Here is a 13,026-nt window from a genome sequence, read left to right as displayed (position 1 = left end):
CCAGAGGGTGTGGCATGAAGTGCCTGCTAGGAAGTGGCACCCAGGGAGAGGTGGCAGGTGTGCCATGCTTGGATAGCCACTCTCCATTGGACCAAATACAGGTGAGCATTGGGCACCTCAAAGGGCACAGAGAGTCCCGAGCCGGGTATCTTAACATAAGAAGATCAGGTGGGCAGAGTGAGCCCACCCACTGTGCCAGCAGCCCTCCTTAGAGCTCCAGTGGTCAGGGAGTGTGCCCGTGTGTGCCAAGCGTTGACCATTTCGTTAATGGATTCTTTTCTTACAGGCTTGCCACCAGCTCCACGGGGTGTTTGTGGGACCCGCCTGTGGAGAGCACGGCCCCTACATCCCCGACGTCCTCTTCTGGTCGGTCATCTTGTTCTTCACCACCTTCTTCCTCTCTTCCTTCCTGAAGAAGTTCAAGACCAAGCGCTACTTTCCCACTAAGGTAACCCGCAGTACAGCGGGCATCATCGTGCCACCTCGTGGCTTGGCCAGGGCGCTCACCGACCGCCCGTGTGTCCCCACAGGTCCGCTCCACAATCAGTGACTTCGCCGTCTTCCTGACCATCATGGTCATGGTGCTGGTGGACTACCTCCTTGGCGTCCCGTCCCCAAAGCTGCGCGTGCCCGATCGCTTTGAGGTGGGCATCGGCTTCTCCGTGTGCACGCGGCACTACTGGCAGCCCACCGGCTCTTTACTGATTTTGTCTCTCTGCTCTCCGTAGCCCACGTCGAAGCACCGAGGCTGGCTGATTGACCCCCTGGGCCCAAACCCCTGGTGGACGCTGCTGGCGGCGGCCATCCCTGCCCTGCTTTGCACCATCCTGATATTCATGGATCAGCAGATCACCGCCGTCATCATCAACAGGAAGGAGCACAAGCTGAAGGTGAGGGGGCGCTGGTGTATGGTCACCAGGGTCAGCTGAAGTCACTAGTGTCACAGTGAGGTGCTACCGGAGGAGGCCGAGTTTGTGGGTGCCGTGCCCAGGGTGCTGTCTCTCTGGGGACCCCGTGGCCACCCGTCCGTCGTTCCTTCGGTTTTCTAAACCCTCAAACTTCAGTCCAAGTGAGTCGTTTCCATAAAGTGTCTGCCACGCCAAGTAGGGTGGCACACTGTTTAAGGAGACAAGATGGCGGCGCACTTGGTACTAAAGGAGATGATAGCGTGGCACACTGCATTTATTAAAGGGAATGACTGCATGGCATGTTGTGTATTGAATGACATGGCAGAGTGGCACTAGCCATAAAGGATGTGTGGCTTGAGCCTCCCTGCATGTGTGCCAGCCTCTTTTAGTATCTCATTTCATTGGCACATTGATGCCCTTCAAAATGCCCCCCCCCCAGGCTGGCCTCTACTGTCTTGAGTTATTTCAGACGCTTTTGCGTTTGTCAGCAGATCCTTGGCATTCGGCGCTGGCACTTATTATACAACAATAAACAGACCTAAAAAGGGACAGCAGGTCACTTTGTTGTCATCAGGTAGACATGCCACCAGCCGACCCGCAGACCTGGACTGTCATTGCCAAAACGTCGGTCCGCACGTGAGGCCATCGGTCCTGTTGCCATCAGAGTGCCGTGCTGTCAATGGGTATGCATGCCATGATGCCATAGGTTGGCACACACACACCCCCCCGGATATCTGTGATCCCCCCTTTGTTTCTCTCTCCGTTTCCGCAGAAGGGCTGTGGTTATCATCTGGACCTGCTGATGGTCAGTCTGATGCTTGGCATCTGCTCGGTCATGGGCCTGCCCTGGTTTGTGGCCGCCACCGTCCTCTCCATCTCTCACGTTAACAGCCTGAAGGTGGAGTCCGAGTGCTCGGCCCCCGGGGAGCAGCCCAAGTTCCTTGGCATCCGGGAGCAGCGGGTCACGGGCCTGCTGATCTTTGTCCTGATGGGGCTGTCGGTGTTCATGACCTCCGTTCTGAAGGTGAGGCTGGACGTGGGGCTGGGGCGCTGGTGTAAGGGGGTTGGCATTCTAATGCGTCTCTCGTAATGTCTTGCAGTTTATTCCGATGCCAGTCTTGTATGGCGTCTTCCTCTACATGGGCGTCTCCTCCCTAAAGGGTATTCAGGTACGTCAAGTCACATGTGCTGGATCGAAAGGTCCCTTCTGTGCCAGCTCGTCTGAACCTGTTCTCGTCCTCCTGCAGTTCTTTGATCGGATCAAGTTATTCGGAATGCCCGCCAAGCACCAGCCTGACCTGATCTATCTGAGATACGTGCCACTGTGGAAGGTCCACGTCTTCACCGTGGTGCAGCTCACCTGCCTCGTCCTCCTCTGGGTCATCAAGGCGTCCGCTGCCGCTGTGGTCTTCCCCATGATGGTAAGCCGAGCCTCAGACTGGTGAGGAGGGGGGCACCGAGACGAGCTAATGGGATGTTGGGTTATATAGCGCCTTGACGTGAAGGGGGCATGACATGAGAGGTCCATCGCTGTACTCGGTGGCCTTTCTTGAGTGACCAGACGTTTCCTCTTGATGACCGTTCTGTCGAGACCCTCCAGCCACCCTAGCGGAGGTGCGAGTGTGTGTGCCAGCGGAGGTCACCGTCCCCCCCCGTGTCTCTTTCCTCAGGTCCTGGCCTTGGTGTTTGTCCGCAAGCTGCTGGATTTCTTCTTCACCAAGAGGGAGCTGAGCTGGCTGGACGACTTGATGCCCGAAAGCAAAAAGAAGAAGGAGGACGACAAGAAGAAGAAGAAGGAGAAGGAGGTGAGGTGGCCATTCTGTGGGTGACGTGCACCCAGAGGTCAAGGGTGTGGGTGTGCCAGTCACTCACCATAGTGCCCATCATAGTGGGCGCCTACCTCCCCTCTCTTCACTTGAGCGCTTGCTGCCTCACAGATGCCGTTGCTCTCCTTCTCCACTGCCCACTGCATCCTGTTGGGGCTTTCAACCAATAAGATGATGGGCATCGGTGGTGCCACGTTGGGGACCGGTGGACGTGTCAGTCATTCAACCAGCACTCAGATGGCCATTTCTAGAACCCTTGTGTGGCGCCCTTCACCCACTGATGTGACAAGCCCTTGGGCAGAGGGGCACATGTGACCCAGTGAGTGCACAAAGATGCAGGCCATCGATGGATTTAGAGGTCAGCCCAAAGTTTAGCTGGACGCCAGTGTAGCGATGCCATGACTAGGGCGATGATTCCTGCAGCAGCTGTGCCGCCCACCTGATCTGCCCCCCAAATGCCCATGATTCAAACTCGGGGAAGAGGAGGGGCACACAAAGTGAATTCTGCACTTCACATTTGTCCATTCAGGGTGGGCACAGTTGGCATTTAATTAACTCTCCAGAGAGCCACTACCCTGCCTGGCTGGTAATGGGGCAATGGCATTAGCGGATGATCTTAGTCATAACGATAAGAGAATAGGCCCACAGAGTGATGCCCGCTCAAGTCCTGGCAGCTGTGGCTCTAGCGGTGCTTAACTTTCTGCCACAGGATTTAGCAAAGGTCAGCGCCACTTGAACCTGTGCCAATGTGTCCTTTAACATGCACCTTGTGTGTGGGGAAAGCAAGAGTTCACCTGCTGGGCAGCCATGCCAGAGCTCAGTAGTGCCGCAGTACCCTACTTCACTGAAGCCATGTGTGTGCATGTGTCCTTAATGTGCCAGGCTGGCATGAAAGGCTATTTTACCCACCTGTAAAATTGTGGTGAATAGCATTTCCCTCATTTTGAGGTTGGGCAATCCAGACTGGCAAAAGTGGAATAAGGGAGGGTAAAACGGGCAGAGTCCAGATAGGGCATCAGGAGTCAGTTGTGTGGTGCAACGCAGAGGCCCCGTGCCCACATTAGACAGCGCGCTGGGCACAAGGCCATTAATATGTCGTGCCACATGTGTCAGCTGTCCTGCCACTGCTCACCTGTCTCTTATGCCCCCTTGTGATGTTCTTGTTTGTGTCACCCTCTCCCTGCACAGGCAGCTGCACTCCTGTTTGACGCCGATGACGGGGACACCGTGCAGATTCCATATGACGGTGCCAGCCTACTGAAGATCCCCGTGCAGAGCCTCAAGTGCAGGTAAGTCAGCAGAATGGGGGGCTCAACCCGCCGATGGTCTTTGGCACAGTCTTATCCTGTCCACTGTTGTCTTGAACAGATCTGAGAGTGTAGGGTCTGATGCCCAGTGCCAGGAGGAGGACACCGAAAGGGTTAGTGTGCCCACTGGGCAATGCCAGTTTGGTGACAGCGCATGGCTCTGATGCTTCCACTAGTCTCTGGTTAGGGCCACAAAACAGCTTTTCACACAGTCCATCTCGCCTCTTTGGTGGTAAAGAGATGGGCAAGAATCGTACAGATATGTGGCATCCTGGTGCCATCTTCTTTGGAGACACCACTCAAACACAGATTTTATAGAGGGGGCAGTACTGGGCACAACATGATACCAGCTGTGAATGGGGCACTGGTCCATTGCTTTGGCCTTTTTAGAAAGTAGGAAAGCAGAGAAACTGAGAAAACCCCCAGGTGCTTGTTGCCCAGATGGTGCCCAACGGGCAACACATATCCTGACCCTGCCTACTGAGCTAGCGTGCCACCCCAGGGGTTCTGTTTTTTTCTTCCTGAAGGCGGTTGGGATTAGAGGGGTTTGTGTACATTGATATGCCTTCCTACCTGATGGTCTCACATCGGGCACATGGGGGCACCTGTGACCTGAAGGGGTGACGAGTGGTTGGACTTGTCACTAAGCAGGCCCTTTCTGTTTGTCCTTCAGCTCTGACCCCTCAGTGGTCAACATATCCGATGAAATGGCCAAAACGACGATGTGGAAAGCTGTTTCGATGAGTGCCGACGGTGCCAAAGTAACGAGAACTAATTCAAGGTAGTTATGACGGTTTACTTACATCTAACAGCGCCTGGCACTGCCAGAGTGGGTGCCAGCCTGCCGCCGGTCAATGCCTGCTCCCTCCCTTCATTCTGTGCTCCTTTTTTTGTTTTCCTTTGGCTTTTTTGTCTATGGAACCTGCTGTTTGCCCACTGCATGGCACCCCCACCTGGGTTTTTTTTTTTTGTTTTTTGCTTATTTGCTAAACTGGCAGTGTCATCAGCCAGTTGGCACCAGCTGCAATGTCTTGTGTGTTGACCACCAACAGGCCAAGGTATGGAGTTCCGGACATCAGTTTGTCTGTGAGGGGCTTGTCACAGTTTATGAGGCGTGTGCCAGGTCACAACTGAAAGAGTCACCACCACGGGCACATAGTCAGGGCACAAGCGAGAAACGAGCAGGCAGTCCAGTGGATGGCACCTTGAACTTTCATGAAGACCTCAGTGAGTTGCCAGGATGGGCCAACTAGTCAGTCCACCAAGTAGAGGGGCATCTGCACGGGTTCAAGTTGGCATTCATGCTTGGGGGTTCCAATGGCACGTATTGGTCTTGATGTTCTTGGGGAGTGGCATCAGGCTCAAGGCAGGAACTGACCCCATTCAGGGGGTCTTTTGTCCCCAGCTTGGCCCGTGTGCGCGACTTGAGTTTTCACAGCTGAATCAACTTTCTTGGTGCTGCCACTCCACGTAACTGGTGTCATAATTGTAGGAAGAAAGGATGAATTGTGATGCCCACAAGTGGCTTGCCAGGTGCACTGGTCACAAGCAAGTGAAAGTGGTGGTCTGAGGATGGGCATCGTCCAGCTGAGCAAAGCTGACGTGAGTCCAAGAAGCACAGGTGATGCAGCATATCAACTCACTGGGTGGTCACTTGGATGTTCACCCATGGGTGCCACCAGCTGGAGCACAGACAGTGTGGATTGAGCGTCACTTGGGTGGTCTCTGCAAGTTTGAGTGATGTGTTGCTTTGGCACAGCTGGCATTGCGTTTCCTCTCATACTGGAATGTTTGTGTCTTTCAGCCCTGAAAAAACGGCCTGCATCAAAATCCACGTCGAAGACCCCCAAGGAGCCACCTGCCTGGACACCGAGACGTCCTTGTGAACCGCAGCCTGGGGACGTCCCCACTTGGGCCCGTGGGGGGTCTTTGTCATCCCAAAATGCCAGCAGGGGGTCAGGAAGTCGGGCCATGTGGGCCCTGAAGGTGATGGACCAGCCCAGCCATGGTGTCACCCCTTCCTAATTTAGGGGTGCTCTTGGTGCCCTCGTGCCAGTCTACCCAGTCTCTTGGGCCCACTGAATGCCCCCAGTTTCCTCCCGTTAGTTTCGTATTTTTCTAAATCTCAAGGCAGCGGATGCTGGTCTTCCAAAGTCCTCCACTGAGTCGGCCGCTTTGATTGCCCACACGTCTTTTATTTTCTACTGTGTTCTTGTGTGTGCGCCAGTCATCTATGGCATGGGTGGGCCTCAATGCCCACTTGCCATATTTTAAACGTAGCCTGTGGCCTTTCAGTGACCATGGTCCAGGTCTGGTCAGTATGAAGGTGTAAGTGCGGGCACACGGCCACCCTGAAGCTGCCCCTTGGTGTTGTGCCCGTGCTGATGCCAGTGTTTGCTGACAGGACGCCTTTTAATTAATTTATTTATTTAATGTGTGCTTCTGATGATCGTTCTTTAGCTCGGCCGGCCGCGGCTCCTTTAGCTTTGCCAACAGCAGTACCAGGGCAGGCTGGGTGGTCGTCCTCGACACGGGTACCAGCCACTGACAGGTGGCCCATGTTTCCTCGTCCTCTGTGATTGTGTGCCCATAGGCAGGTGCCAAGAGCAATAAGGGCCTCGGGATGTGAGAGTGGGCACCACGTGCCATGCCTGCTCAGTTGACGAGTATGGTGGCCTGTGACAGACACAAGGGTGGCACCTGCCCTGGCTGATGCCCAGTATTGGCTGCTCACGTCGTCTTGCTGTTTTATTTCCCGAGTACGCCTGGAGATATGTCGATGGCACCGAAGCCGCCAGCTTGGACTTTGCCAGGCACTTGCCAGGTGACTCAAGTTGTTGTCTTCTTATTTTTTTCTTTTGTGTTGTGTCCAAACTGTGCCCTCGCCGTGCCGCTCCATTTTGCTGCTTTTCGTCTGTGTGTCCAGCCGCCGGTCACAGCTGTCCAGTCTCCTGAATGTCCAATCAAAGCAAACTCGCCAGCTTTGGGTGTTTGTCACAGAGCAGAAATGAAATATTTTTGGTAAATTTAAATAAGTCGGTAAGAAAGCAATAAAATCTTGTTCTGTTGTGCCTCTCGTCCTGGCGTCTTCATTTGGGTGATGCCCGGGCAGCGGGGAGAGTCACCTGATCAGGACATCGGGCGACATTGTGTGGGCTGTGTGCTGTGCCAGGAGATGTATGACACCCCTGGCATGAGCGTGCCTCTCGGACAGCGGGCATTGTCAGGTGCGGACTGCACCAAATGTCGGAGGGTGTGGCACTGGATGGGCAGGCATCAAAGGTGACAAGTGACATGACTGAGTCGAATCACTGCAACCCCTGCACCCTGAAATGACTGCTCACTTGTCACCAGCGATCCTCTTGCGCCCCCACATCTCAGGTTTTACACCTCCCTCCTGGCACCATTGCAGAGGATTCTGCCATTCATGCCCTTTGGTGCCACTCTCGGTTAATGGAAGTTTCCTGGCACCCACCCTGCTCCAGCACACGCTTTGGTCTAATAGCAGATGCCCTCCTGTTCAAGTATGTGCCAGTCTTCAGGCTCAGTGAAACACGGAGACATGGCAAAAGGCATGGAGGCAATTGGCCAGCTCTACACCAACAGAGAGGAGCCAAAACGACCCGACGGGCACCTCGGGGGCGCTTGGGAATGTCAGGCAACTCCTGAAAGCTGTGGGGGTTCTGGATCACCAAAAGCCAGGAGCCGAACAAACTGTTGCAAAAGGAACAAAAAAAGAGACTGGCATGTACATTGTTGGCATTGATGGCGCGGCCACTGAGGTGGTGGCAGGACTCCATAAATAGGGGACTCGTGAGTTCAAGCGGCAGACCAACAGCAAATGGGTAAAGTCACACTGAGGCGTTCAGTGACAGATGGCACCACATCAGGTTTAACACAACAAAATGGATGGCACTGCACCAACGGTGGGTCTCAAGGTCCACAGTGTCCACAGGCCCACTGCCAGCGGGGTGTAGGGCCTGACACTGCATGGACGGTTTACAGTATTAGGAACCTCAGTTTAGGGCTTGGCTGCGGGTGCCCCCCATTCATTGGGCCAGGGGGGTCGTTATACTTGCTTGTGTTGTTGGCAATTAGCTTCTCTGCATCTGCCTTACATGATTCCTTAAGTTTCAAAAACTAGGCACCATCCCATGGCAGGGCACTGCCACACACATGTGGATGGCTAACTTAAGCACTGCATGCCCACTTAAGGGAGCCAGAGCCCTTCCTGGCAGTTCACACTCACTTAGCCTGGACCACCCATTAGCTGCCATGCATAAAGAGAACATGCAGAGGGTCGCTGGGACTGTGGGGAGCCCACTGGGCTTAGGGTGCCAGCCCACTGCAGGGCCAGTTTGGAGTTGAGGATCGACTTTCCGGCCGGTTTGGGGGATCCAGCCGGGCATGGGGAGAGCGTGCAGCTCCAGAACTGGGGTCCCCAACACAGCCAAGAGCAACGGGATGCAAAGAGCCAGTCGGCCACTAGAAGGCGCTGGCACACAAGACCTTGAGTTGCTCGATCGGCGGCCACGGTCACCTGGCGCAGGTAAAGGGCGTAAAGTGCCAGTCCGACACGGGGACACACCGCAGAGAGCTGACGGGACGAGAGGGTCGCGCCAGGCAAGAGTGACCAGCTTCCAGGTTCGCGGCCACCCAAATCCCGTGTGGCGCGCCATCGTGTGGGCGGAGGTCTTCAGGGTGACAGCCTTGTCACTGCCGCTTTGTGCGCACCTGCTCCACAACTGGAGGACCACAAGATGGCGCGAATGGTGCGTCGTGCCGCACAGATGATGCCGTGCGGCCCGTGCCTCTGCCAGTCGTCTGCCAGCCTTCGTGCCTTTGTTTGGCTGCACCACCCACGCGCGCCACTGCTATGCTGATCTGTGAAGACCCAAAACTCGTCACAGGGGTCCTGTGAGACCACCGCGGCTCCGGGCGGACTCGGGGTTGGGGCTGCCGTGATCTCGTCGCTCACATCGGCGGGTATCGGCACGGGTGACAGCGGTGACATTTACTGGCACTTCTACATTTTTTTTCTTTCTGTTCCAGCGCGGACTTCTCGCGAAAGTGCGCGCGTGTGCGGGCCCGACTACGTGCACGCGCGCCCGATTCGAGGAAGGGCGGTCCTCGGCGCCTGGCGCGGCCGGCGTCGACAGGGTGGGCGGAGCCCGAGCAAAATACCACCACCCCCAACCCCCTGCACCCACCCCAACAGAGCGCAGCGCTTCGCCCGGCACAGACAGCGGAGGTAACGGCGGCGGCGGCGGCGGCGGTCGCGGGTGCAGCTGAGCGGCAGCCGGCGGCGACAGGAGCCTCGGAGATACGCGTGACGGGGGTCGCCTTGCCGGCGCATGTGATGGCAGTGCGGAGCGCCGGCGCGGAGCGGCGAGGTTGAGGCAGCGAGGAGCTTGGAAGCAGAAGGCGGGGGTCTTCCGCTCGGTCGATGCCAAGCATCCCTTCCGTGAGCTAGTGGCATGCCAGCTGGCGAGGGCACACAGCAGGTGGGGGCCCGTGAGACTGTGGAGTGCTGATGCGCCGCTGCCACTCCCGATCCGTCCTTCTCCTTTTGTTGCTTCGACGTGATTTGGATTCAGTGAAGACAAAGCCCCCCAGACATGGGCACCGTCCTGTCCCTGTCGCCCGGCTCGAGGAAAGCCAGTCTGTACGAGGACGACGCAGGGTCCCTCAGCCACTACGCCAGCGTGCAAGGCAGCAAGTCGGCTGGCAGCCAGAAGGACAGGAACGCCAAGCGGCACCCCATGTTCATTCCCACGCTGACTTGGAAGCGGCTGGTGGCCTCTACCAAGAAGCGGGGCACCAAGAAGGGCAGCGGTGCTCTGAACAACAACTACCAGAAGGATGTGGCCCACCTGAACAGTGAGAACGTCAAGAAGTCCCTATCCTGTGCCAACCTCTCCAGCTTCGACGGCCAGCCCCTGGCGCCCCTGTCCAGCACCAAGGAGGGCTCCTCCAGCAAGAAGGTCACCTGCACCAACTACCCGGCGGCGGGCGGGTGGCGGCTCCCCGAAGCGGGTCGTCGTCCAGGCGTCCACCAGCGAGCTGCTCAAATGCCTGGGTGAGTTCCTGTGCGGCCGCTGCTACCGCCTCAAGCACCTCTCGCCCACCGAGCCCATCTTGTGGCTGCGTAGCGTGGACCGCTCGCTCCTCCTGCAGGGCTGGCAGGACCAGGCCTTCGTGACGCCCGCCAACGTCGTCTTCGTCTACCTGCTGTGCCGCCACATCATCGACGGGGACCTGGTGGCTACGGAGCACGACCTGCGGGCCGCGCTGCTCACGTGCCTCTACCTGTCCTACTCCTACATGGGCAACGAGATCTCCTACCCGCTCAAGCCCTTCCTGGTGGAGAGTGCCAAGGAGGCCTTTTGGGACCGCTGCCTGCGCATCATCGATACCATGAGTGCCAAGATGCTGCGCATCAACGCCGACCCGCACTTCTTCACTCAAGTCTTCGCCGACCTCAAGAACGAGGGCGGCCACCGGGACTTCGGCCGAGTGCTGGACCGCTGAGGGGCACGCCCGGTGTGCCCTGCCAGGTCTGCTTGGGTTCAGGAGGTGGGCTCGGTGGCCCTGAAGACGCCGTTCAAGTCTTTTCTTGGCCCTAAGACTCTCTGGACTGTGCAGCTGCACTGGGGTCTCCTGGCACCTGCTGTTCATTCGGTGGGTACGTGACATGGGCACGCAGAGCCTCATCCCTTGTGTCTCGCTTCTCCTATCCCGCGGGCACGTGCTGCTGGGTTTTGTGCAAGGCAGGGGTCGGTGCGGGGCTGTCGTGGTACACGGCGGTGAGGCTGCTTGCGGTTGCCATGCCGACGTGGATGTCTGCATTATTGGGGGAGGGGGGCCGTCGCCGGAGATGCCGCAGGCCTCGGCACCCGCGTGCTTCTGCCCAGATTTGTGACGCCTCGCTCGTGACCCTGAGTCGGCCTTCCAGGTCATCGCCAGGGTCCTCTGCCTGTCACCGCGGGGCGAGCCCCCCCGAGATCGGAGGGACGGCAGACGGGGTGGGGGAGGGGTGAGGAATGGCCAGGCGGGCGCTGGAGATGCACAGATGTTCTTTGGGAAAATAGCATTAGACAAGTTGGTCACGTGTGCCCTCGCCTGGTAATCTGCAGTAAGAGGATGGCGAAGGGCAAAGGCGCTTGATTGTCACGGCAGAGCCCCCCTGTGCAGTTGGTTGCAGCTCCCTTTGTCCCCCGTGCTGCCCGCATGTGACCCCCGGCCCCGTGACAGAAGGCCGTGAGACGAGGACGTGGAGGGCGCAGTCACCTCGGCTGTGAATCTGCTCTGCTGGCCCTGCTTTCTTTGCCTTTAGGGTCTCAATAAGCATGTCAATTAGGGCACAGCCCGACCCCCCCGGCTCGTGTACGTTGGCATTTTTACGTTCCGTAGTTTTGTTAGTTGTTGTCCTCCCTGCCCCGACACGTTTGAGCTAGTTTAGGACCCCTGAAGTTTACGCACGTCTCCGGGGGCTTCATGTCGCATTGCACTTTGTGAAGGGCAGCCCGCCTGCGGGCGCTCACCGTGCCCAGTGCTCGTGAGGCGGATGGCGACTTTTGTAAAGTCACGCGCTTGTGCAGTTTTGGTATCGAGACTTCATGTGTTTTTTTATTTATTTATTTAATAAATGCTGGAAAGGAGCCGTGTGTCCTGCTTGTTTGATTGGGGGGGGCACTGTGCCATGTGTGGGCCACTCACTGGATCTACCACGAGCCTCTGGTTCAAGTCAGCTGTGGTGCCCGCCCCCGACCATTGTGGCACCAACTCCCCAAGCCCGCCGTGATTGCAGCCCAACATGTGTGTCGGTTCTAAACTCCTCCTTTAGGGGGCACAGTGGACCCCTCAGAGCCCTAGGGGGTCCCTAGCTGGTGTGATGAAACCACACAGCCCCCCCAGGTAAGCTTCTAACCGGGACGTCCAGTTTTAGGACACAAAAGTGTGTAGAGGCCCCGATGTGGAGTTATCTCCTTTGTGCCAACTCCGGCTCTGCCCACTGGTCTGGGGACCCCTGGTCTCACTCTGAGAGGCGCTATAAAGGGCTGACTGCTTTGCCACCTTACTCAAAGCCTTCGGGCTGCGTGTTGACCCCCGCATTTGGATAGCGCCTTTCACACAGGCTGACATGCAGAAGTGCAAAGGTCACCACAGCCAGGTGGCAGGGCTGTGGGCAGCAAAGATGTCGGACCCCAAAAGCCCAACAGGGTGGGCCTGATCCAGACAGCCACTCAAAAGGCCGAAGGCTACAAGTCCTACGCCCAAGATGGTGCCTGGCGAGCGACGCCCCCTTCCTCTGGCTGAGGCGCTTGAGAAAGTTCCTGTGAAGAAAGCGGACGCTCGTCTGTCAACCTCTTGCGTCACCCATGTGGATGCCCGCTCTGTCTCGATGCCATTTCAAGCCGTCTTTACTTTGAGGTCTGTGCCCTTTGTGAGCTCAGCTTGGTCACGTTCAGGACCCCAAGAGTGGCACAGCAGGTTAAGTGTGGGCTTCTTGATTTTATATAGCGCCTTTCCAAGTTTTGGTAGGACTGGAATTTCTTTTATTAGGACAGAAGTTGGAGAAGATTAAACTGGCATCTTTGTGGGCAGAGACCAGTCCCTCAGCCATTATGCCACACTGCCATTAGTGGTCACTCTTCAGGGCCTAATGGCCATGATCGTCTGTGGGGGTCTGGCAAGTCAAACCCACCCATCTGCCCCAAGATGTGGGCAGCCCCCCCAAATGGGCACTACAGCCCAGCCGATCACTCATCACATGCCTGCCTAGGCAACCTATTTGAGATGGCAGGGTGTTTTGAGGGCAGCACTCACCCAGTGGAGTTGGTGCCACACAACTTGTCACTGCATCTGGCTGAGCTATGTCATTTGATATAGTGCTTTGCCACCTTGCCACTCACAAAGGGCACAGTTGAGCCATGCCCCAGCTTTTCCCCCCTCCCTCTAAAGGCAAACAGAACTTCTGGTTGC

At 56.9% G+C, this 13,026-nt stretch overlaps 2 protein-coding genes across 11 annotated transcripts in view; both read left to right on the top strand.

Annotated features, from left to right (window-relative positions):
- LOC120515998 (sodium bicarbonate cotransporter 3-like) overlaps positions 1 to 7,111 on the top strand; it is a 31,582-nt gene extending 24,471 nt beyond the window's left edge. For 5 of the 10 annotated variants that reach the window (XM_039737413.1, XM_039737412.1, XM_039737421.1 and 2 more), the window contains 9 exons: positions 287 to 448; positions 531 to 644; positions 729 to 890; positions 1,681 to 1,932; positions 2,009 to 2,329; positions 2,579 to 2,713; positions 3,923 to 4,023; positions 4,715 to 4,822; positions 5,846 to 7,111. In XM_039737413.1, the coding sequence (XP_039593347.1) occupies positions 287 to 448; positions 531 to 644; positions 729 to 890; positions 1,681 to 1,932; positions 2,009 to 2,329; positions 2,579 to 2,713; positions 3,923 to 4,023; positions 4,715 to 4,822; positions 5,846 to 5,927 (1,437 nt within the window). In that variant the 3' untranslated portion in view covers positions 5,928 to 7,111. Of the gene's footprint in view, positions 1 to 286; positions 449 to 530; positions 645 to 728; positions 891 to 1,680; positions 1,933 to 2,008; positions 2,330 to 2,578; positions 2,714 to 3,922; positions 4,024 to 4,102; positions 4,155 to 4,714; positions 4,823 to 5,845 lie in introns of those variants that run through there. The other 5 variants (XM_039737417.1, XM_039737416.1, XM_039737422.1 and 2 more) reach the window with 3 other exon arrangements.
- Positions 7,112 to 8,357: 1,246 nt separating this feature from the next.
- si:dkeyp-92c9.2 (uncharacterized protein LOC571482 homolog) lies at positions 8,358 to 11,702 on the top strand. The gene is given in 2 exon segments (XM_039737427.1): positions 8,358 to 10,031; positions 10,033 to 11,702. Coding segments are annotated over 2 exon segments (912 nt in total). The 5' UTR covers positions 8,358 to 9,659; the 3' UTR covers positions 10,573 to 11,702.
- The last annotated feature ends 1,324 nt before the right edge of the window (positions 11,703 to 13,026 follow it).

The sequence above is a fragment of the Polypterus senegalus genome, chromosome 15, assembly GCF_016835505.1.
Source record: "Polypterus senegalus isolate Bchr_013 chromosome 15, ASM1683550v1, whole genome shotgun sequence".
Taxonomy (NCBI): Eukaryota; Metazoa; Chordata; class Cladistia; order Polypteriformes; family Polypteridae; genus Polypterus; species Polypterus senegalus.
The sequence above is the reverse complement of the archived record's forward strand: the minus strand, read 5'-3'. Positions and strand labels throughout refer to the sequence as shown.